Consider the following 12,149-nt stretch of genomic DNA (forward strand, 5'->3'; position numbering starts at 1 on the left):
GCTCAAACACTCCTTAAACTTACTATCTTTTATGAAATTGTTAGTAATTACCATTTTTAAGCTCCATTGGTTTGTAAAGTCATACTTCTATTCTGTGACAACTGCAGAGGTTTTAAGGTGACGTATCAGCATTCCCATAGCTGGAATGCAGTGAGTGGTCCTATGGCTTTTCGGCAGCGTCTGTCCAAAGTACAAGGTTACAGTAAACCACCTCCTGTGGCATTACTGAGGCCTCCTCAAGATGCATTTTTGTCTCTGGTTACATTTGACCTCTGATTGCTTTGATGCATCAGGCTGTTTCCCAAATGCTCATTCTGATGAGCCTGTTTTTTGTTCTTACAATTTTGACTTTAATTGTATTCCCTCTGTGAAAATAGCACACTGCAGACAACTATTACACAGTCTGGACAAAGAACAGAGAAATTCCTTTTGAGAATGTAATATAATATTTCTGGTGTACATTTATGTATATTTATTACTTTATTGCAGATTGTTCACCAAAATTTTAGCTGTTCTATCATCTTTAAAATATGTGGATGACACTATATTGTGAATATTTTTATTCAAATGTTATTCAGTCAGATTTACTGTTCGGCAATTTGTCTATAATTTATTTCCCTACTTTTATATAACAAACTATGTTAAATATGTGCTTACAGTAGTTTTATGGACAGTTTCTTTTTATAGCTTATCACCCTAGAGATGTGTTCCTACGCAGCCCCAAAAAAGATTTGTATCAGATATAATAGAGATTCAGCTGGTTCTTCTATATTATCTGTCTCCTTTCTTTATTCTTACCACTTACCTATCAGGCATCCTACTTGGCAGTAAATTCTAACAGTACAAACTGGATTTGTTCATAAAGCTTTAGCAGTGAACAACAACAAAAAAAAGAAGGCTCTTTTTATTTTAAATTACCCACTCCAAAGTCATTACTTGTCAATCACCTTGACTAGCCTGTTTGTTACTGAAGTATTCCCTCTTCCTTAAAGAGCACATGAAACCCTATGATCTAAAAGCTTTTGGGCTCCATGATACATGAACAGAAAGAAGCTGTATAATAATATATCATACTATACTAGGCTGTCAATTTTAGTACTTTTATATTGACCAAAATAAATATTTAGATTTGGCATCATTACTAATCGCTATTTCTGCAAATAGGGAAAGATACTTTTCGGATTAAATTTTTTTTTTTTTCCAGACAGGATCTGATTGTATCTATTTTGTAGAGTTAATCTTTCATTAAAAATGACAGTAACTTTTTTTTCTTAATTTAATATATAAATATCTCACAGTGTGAGATATATATATATGTATTTAATATATATATATATTTCAAGTGTGCTTCAGCACCAGACACTGAAGCATGTTTCAGTCTGCAAAGCATTATCAGGAAAATAACCCTATTAGGTATTAAAAATACATATACTCCATACATTAAGATTGTGAAAATAATAAAGTACTATAATTCCTGTACTTTTAAAGTTACAGTCACACTGGAAAGAGAAACAAAAAGGGCATCTATCCAGTTTTAGACATCTAACTTAGCAAGCTTTGACCACAGTCAAAATGAGGCTGGCTCCTTCAAGGGATGATTTGAAGCATCTCAAATTCCTGTTCTGAACTGCCTGATGGAGAAATCTCTCTCTCTTTCCCCTTGTCTCATCCCCTCTCCCTGAATTACCAGCAGAGAGAAGGTCCAGGGGAGAAAGCTGAGGCTTAGCTCTTTAATATACTGACTGTTTTTTCGAGCCTATCAGTGACTTTTGCAGAAACAACTCTAATAGTTAAAAGTTCAGATATCGGCAGTGTTTTTTCACATTAAGTCTGGTCTGCAATTACACTGGAATCAAATGCAAGTCAGTTACAATTTTTTTTTTGAGGGGGTGGGGATGAGCTAAGAAATTTCTCATATAAAAATCAAGATCATCTTCTTGAAAAGACTGTTTATAACTAATATATATGGGAACTTCTCAAATTTTCACAAAGAATTCAGCATTGCACAGATCCTGCTACTGAAACTGGAGGCAAAAATTCCTCCCTTTATAGGTATGTGCAAATTTCAATACATAGTCTGTGTATGCTGATTAATGTTTACAGAGTTTATATATTCTGAAAAAAATATGCTTTTTTACTAGCACCAAGTTGAAGATTTCAACATGTACTTACAGTAAAGGACTAAGACATTTTGTTACCAAGTAGTTATTGTAGCCATATTTTGACTAAAAAGACTGTAATTTATAGTACAAGTGATTACAATTCTAAATGGGTTATCTTACCTACTACTGATGAAACAAGATGACTTCAAATCTTGTTTTGGCATGTCATGGTTAACAGCAAGGAGTGAGCTACAAAAGCAAGCAAGAATTCCCTCCTCCTAGTCTGCCAGGATAGGCCTTACAGAGTACATACTAAGCAGCCTTAGCAGAACAGAAGAGGAGACATTTCATTTATTCAAGTACAGTACAAAACATTATATATATATCAAAACATTTATAGCAAATATAAGTACACAACCAGACTAGTGACAGAGTTTTATAAATTGTTTTCAGTAAATGCAAAAGCACTTCTGACAGTACAAAAGCAAATTAGAAATGTCAGTCTTTAATCCAACCAAATAACCATGTGTGCAAAATAAGATATTTTTTCCAGATAATGCTTTGAAAATCAGTGTGAAAACAGCAACAGCAACAAAAAAGCCCACAACAAAACATAGGTGTCAGTTTAGGTTTTTGAATCGTACTTACTTTTTCCCCTCCAATTTTCGTGCTATTTCCAGCAGTACTACGAAAAGAGAACACTATTCAGACAGAGAACACCTCTGTAACTGAAGCAGAATTTTTCAAACACATACAACACATTTAAGAAGTTTAGATTATTAAAACTTTGAGCAGTGTATTAAGTCAGTTCTCATTAGCATGCTTCCCCAGTTTCAATTTTCATATGATTTTAGCCGTTGATGCTTTCTAACCAGTAAAGACTTAATATTCTTAGTTGTTTGAAAGGTGATTTGCAACATTTAAGATGATATTATGCATTGTTTTCTGTCTTTTGATATTTTCATCACAGCTGTAGCCCCTTCTATTGCAAATGTTTGATTTTAAAATTGTCACTTGTCAGCCAGTCCAATAGGCTGTTTGGGAACCAATACAGTTTATGCATGGGAAGTTTGATGTTGAAACAATATTTATTTACATTCCCAGAGTGAGATGGTTTAATATATTCATGCTGCTATAAAAGACATGCTACAAAGCCTAATCGTATTTTGTGTATATACTATGTGTACAGAGAATCTTGCTTGTATTAAAATAAAAGAGAAATGAGGTTCTAAGTATCAATTTATAAAAGTTATTTGTAAAATGTTACAGTGTTTCCTGAAGCACTACTTAACGAAGCATTAACTATCGGTAAATCTCCACTGAAACGGGTTTTTTTCCAAAATTCACAGTAATAGTTCCCGCCTATTTATTATGGCATTTTCTAAAGGACCTTACCTCCCCAGTTCCACGCCCCGCCCCCCCCCCCCCAAAAAAAAACACGACACCCTGTTCCTGCATTTCCTGCACTAGCCGAGCTGCTCGCATGGCGAGAGCCAACAGACTGAAGTGCGACTGAACGTGTTTGTCATTCAAGCAGTGACCTGCTGTCATAGGAAAGCAAACCGACCCCAAATGACCGTGCCCTTCCCCCAGCCCGTGGCCCTTTCCCAGCAGAGCAGCTGGCAGCTTTTCTGGCTGCCACAGCAACCCTGCCGTCAGCCTGTTGGCTTGGCAACGGCACAGCACCAAGACCCACACTTCAGCCTTACAGAGGTATTTTTTTCCAGGTTGTATTGCTGCATGCTTATTTACCATTCAGTTTAATAAACTTTGCAATAAAAAAACCTATACAGTCCTTATTTGCCAGTGAAATCAAATCATCTTCCCGGGAATCTTGCAAGGCTTTAATATCCATTCCTTGCACGGTCACAGCGGATGGATCAAATCTCTGCAGCAGCTTCAGCTGATCAAGTGCCAGTCCAGCTCCCCTCATGCCTTCTCCTCCGATATGAGGTTCCTTTGCAAGTGACACAGAAAAGCAAATTACCGCATCAGTAAAAAGTTCCTAGTTTCCTACATGTAATCCTCTAAGGCTATACACAGATCCAAATCATTTCATCACCCAAGACTGAAATCACCTCCATCACGAGAAAGCTGTTATCACCAGCCAGTATGTCTGAAAGGTTTTAGGTTTTTTTTCACTTTTGTGTTGAAGCTCTTCTGTATACTAATAGCTCTAAATTGTCAAAAACAGTGATCGCTTAGTCAGTTACTAACATACTTAGTAGTAGAAATATCTGGATTCTTTACCTTACAAACTTCAACTGGAGAGACTGAAAGTGCCACTCCAGAGTACTGCCTAAAGAGGCATAATTTCAGAAGATGATGATGCTGCAGAAAAAAGTCTGAGCTTCGGGTTTTCTCTGTTATGTAATTAGACTAATGGGTAAATGAAAATACTGATACCACCCCTTATGTGTATATATGACAGAGAAAGAAAGAAAGGAACTGCTTTAGTGTTCTTCAGTTTAGGAGAGGACATTTAGCATCAAAATCCTAGAGAGGAGCTGTGTTTAAAGTCATGGCCCTCTTCTGGATGATGTTTTTTATTTAATAAATATGGTGATTCGTGGAAAAATCTAATTCTTAGCTGGGTCATTCCTCCAATGCATTCAAGAGAAAAAAAAAAAGAAAAAAAAAGGAAAACCATACAAGTAATATCAAAAGAAATATCTCCTTTGTAAATCTAGTCTGGTGTAGTCTGTAATGCAGCAGAGAGCAGAGAATTTTTGAGCCCTCAGACTTTGCTGACACACGCGCTCACCCAGACAGCACATGATGCGAGCTAATTGCTTAATCATGTACTGTGTGCTCTAAAGCTGGGCAGCCAAGAGGCTGCAGACTGAGTCTTCTCTTGCTTTCCCTCAATAGGATTTCAGTGCTTTCCAGGTAAGAGACAAAAGGAAGTGCCTGTAGCAAATTGAGAAAAAATAATACACAAAGGGAGACAAGAGGTAGAGACTTAAGCAATGAAATTGAAGGATGGAAAGGTAAAAGACTACCAAAAATATTACACAAGGTAAAGTGACTTGCTCGTTCAAAGACCAATTTTTTTTCCTCTACCTTCTCCTTTTTCCTTCCAGTTCAGTTACTGCATTTAAGCTGATACACAGTATCTCCTGTGTGCAAATCCCTAAGAGGCAGTAAGTGTGCACAAAGGATCGGCTGCCATGCAGTAACCTCCACCTATGAGATCAACACCAATGGCTCCATCTCCTGTTTTGCCTTGCGCAACATGATTCCAGGACCCATTGCAAAAGTGAGAACATGGGAAACAGTGGACTGGGTGTAAAGCAGGTGTCCACTGAGAGACTACAGAACATGGGAAATAAATGAAGGACCATGAGGTAAGTCAGCCCTAGACTCCAGCTTCCTGTTCATTGCAAAGATCACCTTAGTTTACACTACTGGGGAGCTGGTTGTAAGATACTATAATCTGTGGGTAAACAAGCCAGTATCTTATTTAAAACACGCTATACACAAAACTTTAATTTTTATATGGATGCCATTTTTTGTGTGAAAACTAGTACCTCACTCAAGACATACTACTGGTGAGAGATCAAGTCTATGAAATCAAAATCTTGCATTTGAGTTAATAGGGCTTGTGTTTTGCTTTGTCATTCTATTGCGTATGATTTTCTAAACTTTTAGGTAAAATGTGTAATCTCAGCTGAAACAGATTGAATTGAAAAATACTGAGAAGATGGAAATAGATGGAAAGTTTAGATTTGTACCAACAGGCAGAAGAACCCTGACAAACAAAATGTTTTAAGAAAAGCTTCGGTTCTCTTAAATCTTTAGCAGCCTTCTTATAATTTCTCGTTGTATATCTATTGTGTATTTTTTTAATTTCAGTTAAAAGATGCATCTAAACTTCTTAGGACAAGTCATTACAGAAAGTACAAGTTAAACAAGTACCAGATTTAGGCTCTTCCCCAAAGCCATGATGATTAACACTAACCCGCTCCAACACGTCACATCAGCAAAGGAGAAGAGAGCCACATATGGTCTGATGGTAAACTATTTGAGGCACTAATAGAAGTGATATATTTTTGAAATGTACGCATCATAGATAAAAATTCTAGCATCTCCCTATATACTACCTATCTAGACACCTTTATGTTAGACATTGGCTCCAAAAAAGACAAGGTACAGTCTTGGGACACTGAGCCTGAAATAAATTTATTCCCTCATTCTTAAAGTAACACAAAGATGGCTCTCATACATATAAAATCCTCCTTTCTCAAAGTACCACGTTCTTCCAATTTATTTCCCATGCTTTATCTAAGTCTTCGCTACTTCAGAAGCTTTAATAAAAACATGTTCACCTTTACTATTAATGTGCAGAAAAAGAGAGTAAAATATATTAATATAAAGAAAGAATAGCAAGAGAAATTTTAACCTGTCTGAACTTTTATCCCTCTCGTTTTAAATGACTGTTGTACAAATCAAAACAACCATAGTACACAGTGAGAAACTACTTAATGTTCCCTAAGTGAAGCTCAATTAAACATGAAAATAGGTTTACAAAAGTATCAGAAATTCCTGCATTATTTCTATCCCAAGCAGTTAGAATTCTCTGCCGTAAAAATGATATTTATTGATAGTAAATACACTGCATAACTTTACAGTGCCAAAACAAGCTCATTGGCTTGTGTGAAGTATGCTGTAAATAGTAGTACCTGTCGCTGAAGCTGGAGATACGGAAAAGTTTCTAGGGCCCATGCAACTTGCTCCTCATTTTCAGAAAGTGTAATCGTACATGTACTATACACTAGAACACCTCCTGGCTTCAGCAATTTCACTGCCTGCAGAGAAAAAATAACGGTTTATATTTAAATGTAAAAAGCTGCATATTAAGCAACATTAACCAAGAAAAACATTAAGCTATATTATTAAAACTTAACACTTAATTAAACTCAAATCTTTCTGTCTAAGATAGACATTAGGATGCTATTTCTTCTCAGGGACTACATTAAAGGATCCTATGGAATAGAAAGGCTTTTCTTTCAAAATCAGCATTATAATGCATGCAGTTTATTAATGCTACTGAGATGATTCACCTTGTAAGATTTGTTATTTGTACAGCTCTGCCTATCTCAGACAGACACATTCTGTTTTCATCACCTGTTTCCAAGCATCGATATACAGTATTTTTATCAGTGATATTAGATGTCAGCTGTTTCCACATATTTGGCATGAAGTTATATCTATGCTGCTTTTCAAGCTGTGATTCACTTTGAATACACATAATTCAGATGTAGGCAAGAATCGTGGAATCCTGTCCTTCAGCATCAGCCCAACCACGCTCTTACTAGCAAGGGAAGTTGTAATATGGCCTCCTGGCTTTGTACTCCCTCACATATCCCATATAGTACCTTACAGCACCACTGCAGGAGAGTTATATGCAGTGAAGTTGCAAGAGTCCACGCTGCTGCACAGAAAATACTTTAACCTGCTCTGTGACTTATAGCCTTCCAATTATTATAAACAGAAATGGATGAAACTGAAAGATTAAAAAAAAAAAAACAAATATAATTTTTTTTATATATGTCTTACACGTATCTTTCCCATGCTTCAATGAATTGACTTTACCCAGTAGCAGATATGATAGAGCTGAAAGGCTAACTGAATGCTACCTTTACTTACAGGAGGGGTTTTATGAAAGACTGAAGAGCACTGTCTTGTTTTATTAATATTTAAATGGTCATAAAGGATTTCAACTTTCCTCCTTCTCTTTGACTATATCAGCTATGAAAGAGAGAAAACAAAGCTGACCAAATGGCTTAAGCTCTTTAACTTGTTCTACACAACACCACATGCACGAGGAAAATAAGTCCCTAAAGATCTAACATCTTGAAAGAACACCATGTTATTTGTTTTTCGGGAATTCCTCAGTCTCTGTAGCTATCAGAAAAAGTCTTAGATGATGTTGGGTTTAGTTCTAAAACAGGAAATTCCAAATTTACCGATACATTAAAGAAAGCAGCACTACTTCCTCTAAGAAAAAAAAAAAATATTTGGACATCTTTTGGTGTAAGGAGAATAGGAAACTGAAAACTAGGTAGATTTCAATTGATGAAAGTTACTCAGATACTTGAGCTTCAAAGGGGCAGGCTGCACCCTAGGAGACATCTGCAGAAGAACAAGCGTTCTGGGAACTACTGGTCCCCAAGGACTGTGATAGCACAAGATCTGCTGGGAAATCAGGCAAGATGCATAAGCTTCAGTATTGTTCAAATAAATTTAGGGATAAGCTAAAAACTGCTGATGATTTTGTGACAGAAAAAAACTTTAGTTGGAAAAGCAAAGAAAGAAGAAAAGCTTAGCAAAGATATCCTCTGATAAAAAAGAAATGTTAGTACTTAAAGGTTTGTAGTATTACATTATAGCAAATAAGAATAGGATCTAAAAGCAGCTAAGAACTGTAACTAGCAATGAAAGAAATCAGACCTAGAAAAGGACAGAGAACTGACATGAAACTTATATTCAGAAAGAGTGACATACTGCAGAATGGCAAATGGTTTCATGGAACTTTTTCATGGAACTCTGGCACTCCATTTGCCTCGAACAGAATGAACTTTGAAATTTCTGGTTCTGTGCAATTACATCCCAACCCCTAACCGCTGAAAATGTAGAGAAAATGAGGCATTGTTTGGGGGGTAAGTTTTACACTGCAAAACTATTGATGTTCAATTTAATTTAGCTACTCAATGATTAATACATACCACAGTGAAAAGCTTGCGCTGCAGCGGCTGATAAGACATCACTTCCTTTAAAGTTGAGGAATAAGACATGTTTGGTCTCTGCCCCATCCCACTACACGGAACATCAAGAAGAATCCGATCAAATGACTCTGGTAAGAACGGAGGTCCTTCTGTAAAAACAGCGATGTAAAACGTGGTTGTCTTTCCCTGAGATTTCACTACAGATAATGACAAGCTGTTACTGCCTGCTTGCCATAAAACATTTAAGCGCTATAGACGGTTTCTGCAAAAGCGATCACAGTTAGAGACAAGCCTCAGCACTGCCTGTGGTGGATTTCATCGCACAGAAGGGTTTTACCGTTCTGGGAGCTCAAACAATACATGATTGCTTTAGACAGCAATATTTTTCAACTTTAATATTTTGAAAGTAAAATGTAAAAATCAAATCTGTTGAAATACAATTGGTCAGAGGTGCTAGGTACCAAGCTGTACATACAGGTGGTTATGAACCACAGACAGCTCATAACTGAGTGAACAAGTGTGTAAAACTTTAGTGAGAGAAGCCCGTAGTTAACTATTAAGACTGCCTGAAGTAACATAATTGGACTGTCTAGATAATAACTGTGATGCATACAGAACATAAAGCGCTTCATAATAATGTGAAATATTACAAGTTCTAATGCAATACACGTTTCCTCCACAGCAGAACAATTTAATAAACAGTGATTATGAAGACAAGAACTACTTTTGAATACTGCTTGGATAGGTAAGGGAATACACTAGATGCAGAACCTATCCTTTCAACTTTCCAAATCGCACTGGCTTAACAGCCAAAAAGTTTGTATTGTCTTAGTGCTGGAGAAACTCTTCAGCTCAGGATTACGAAGACAAAAGTCTAGGCTCCATATGTGTTATCTGTGAGTAACCGAGGAAGAGAGCTTTGCATCCTATTCTCCTTCTGTCCCTCAGATATGCAAGCTAGGTCACAAGTGAAAACCAGTGGGTGACTTCACACGACTGCTACCTAGCTTGTTCCAGCACTGAAGAAATGAGTCTATTTTGGCACTACCAATTTATCTACCTCTGATTCATTACTACAACATTCAAAATATGTCATAATTGCAGGGCTGTACAGAAAAGCTTTCATGATCTCTCAGTATTATAGCTAGCTCTTGTTCATCTGTGTAAGTGCTACAAACCACCTACAATATTTTAGTGCTCAAAGATGATTAAAAAAAATACCTTTAGGAACAAACTAGAAGGCATGGGGACAAGGAAGGTGAATTATGCAACCTGATCCCTACTTAGGCTAACCAGTGACTGGGATGAGATAGAGTGAGAAAGAACAGCATACGTTGCACAACAAACTAAAAATAATCTAGACAGCAGATACCGTTCAAATCATTTCATCATGGGAACAGAACCAGTATCATAAATATGGTACCACAGAAAAGCAAATGAAATGAACTCAAAATAATACACTGTGCATCTATAGAACTTTCCCCTAAACAGCTGAACAAACATTAATGAGCTAAACATTGCAATACACCCGGGAGTTAGGTATTAATAACCCCATTTTACAGATGAGGCTTCTGAGGCAGGAAAACCAAACAATTCTGCAGAAGTAATTTATTTCTCAGGCTAAGCCAAACAATTCAGAGTATGGGGTTAAACATCTTCATGAAAGAAGGTTTAAGGCTTCATCAATCTTTGATAGTATCTGGAAAAGGAATGCATTTCTTTTGAGCATATTAGGTTATGATAAGGACGGTTAGTTTGAGCTTTGTATTTACTTTATGGAGAAGCTGATAATCACAACAGAGTAGAAAATAATTGGACATCCACAGTGCTGAAGCAACCTAGCTATCTGCCAAGATTTCAAAAACTTGTGGACTTGCGGCAGGTTTAATATTATTGTTAAAAAAAAAGATTATTATTTATTCTAAATACTACTACTACCCAAGTTGTTTACTTTACCTTGTTCATCCTCTCTGTTCTCAGCTGAAAGTGCCTTTGTTCCATCATAGCAAAATGCCTTAATACAATTCAGCTGTAGCAATTCAGCGTTCTGCTTAATTTTTTTGACCTTGTTAGCTATCTTGTCCATTGCTATTACTTCACCCTGAAAAAAATGATTTTTTTTAAAAATCAAAAACAAAGGGATTAAGTGGATGTGTAATTCCTGATTTTTTTTTCCTTTGGAGCAATGTAATGAATGAAGCTTATTTTTACCTAAAGAATGTTATTATTCTTAAATCTACACTCCAGTAGTCCTCGTTCTCCAAAGCCAAATCAGTAGGCCTCGTTCTTGTGAGCCAAATCACCCCTCATATGAGCACTCGATGACCTGGTGCCACTGCTTCTTCCCTATCACCATTCAACATACTGCACATGCACATTAATATCGGATGGTGCTTGAAAGTTGTTAGGTCTGTTGCTAAAAAAGTGGATTTACTGCACATGTGCTGTACTGTGGATATACAAAGATAACTCCCTCTCTTGAGAGTCTCTCAGGAACAAGAACAGACTGAAACAGGTCTTCCCCATCTGGCCCATTCCAGCCACTACTGGAACAATTTCCTGAAAGACATCTGGATAAAATGGTGGTCTGGTCTGGGCTCTAGACAGTATTTTTTATACTGTCTATTTTCCAATTCCTATTTTAAAGCTGTATATTCTTTCAGCACACAGCAGTAACCCATGATTTCCAAACATCGTCGGTTTCATGAATCCAGCATATTCCTGAGTAGCATGCAAGAAAAACAAATTCTTCCATTATAACTAAGTCTGTAACATTCAAAAAGTGACCTGTTGAAATGTTTGATTTCAGTTTGCAGGAAATAAGGTTTTAAATGGGACAGTGAGTATTTGGTAGTTTGTGCCCATTTCAGTAACAAACAAAAAACACTGGTAAGCAGAATGTTCAAATATTAGCATCTTGCTGTTCTAAGTTATCTGTGCATTCTCACAGAGATAAGTGAAGGACGCTATTAAAATGAACAGTGGTCAGATTTTCTTTATTGAGACAGAAAATGCCTAATGACTCCTCTTACCTGATCATGCATTAATGTTGCAAGATGGGTTGTTTTTCCTCCAGGTGCAGCACACATGTCCAAAATTCTCTCTCCTGGTTGAGGGTTTAAAACATGGCTCACAACCACAGAAGGCAAGTTCTATCATAAAAACAAAAATGGGAGAATTCAAATCTTATGGTCTGTACCAAGACCTGTATTACGGAAAAACGAACAAGTTTTAAAAAAAAATTCATCTGTGAAGATACTTAAGATATTGCTGTCAGTTCCTTAAGAGAAAATTAAATATTGTGATTTTTATATAAAAG

The 12,149-nt window shown here is 36.6% G+C and overlaps 1 protein-coding gene across 1 annotated transcript in view; it reads right to left on the reverse strand.

Annotated features, from left to right (window-relative positions):
• Positions 1–12,149, reverse strand: part of NSUN6 (NOP2/Sun RNA methyltransferase 6) — a 28,292-nt gene that overhangs the window by 4,047 nt on the left and 12,096 nt on the right. Inside the window, exons 8-14 of the mRNA XM_083824611.1 lie at positions 11,863–11,982; positions 10,787–10,931; positions 8,831–8,979; positions 6,785–6,910; positions 3,855–4,059; positions 2,751–2,787; positions 2,283–2,351 (exon numbers count right to left, since the gene is read on the reverse strand). Coding sequence (XP_083680737.1) covers positions 2,283–2,351; positions 2,751–2,787; positions 3,855–4,059; positions 6,785–6,910; positions 8,831–8,979; positions 10,787–10,931; positions 11,863–11,982 — 851 coding nt within the window. The remainder of the gene's footprint in view (positions 1–2,282; positions 2,352–2,750; positions 2,788–3,854; positions 4,060–6,784; positions 6,911–8,830; positions 8,980–10,786; positions 10,932–11,862; positions 11,983–12,149) is intronic.

The sequence above is a fragment of the Anser anser genome, assembly GCF_964211835.1.
Source record: "Anser anser genome assembly, chromosome: 2".
Lineage (NCBI taxonomy): Eukaryota > Metazoa > Chordata > Aves > Anseriformes > Anatidae > Anser > Anser anser.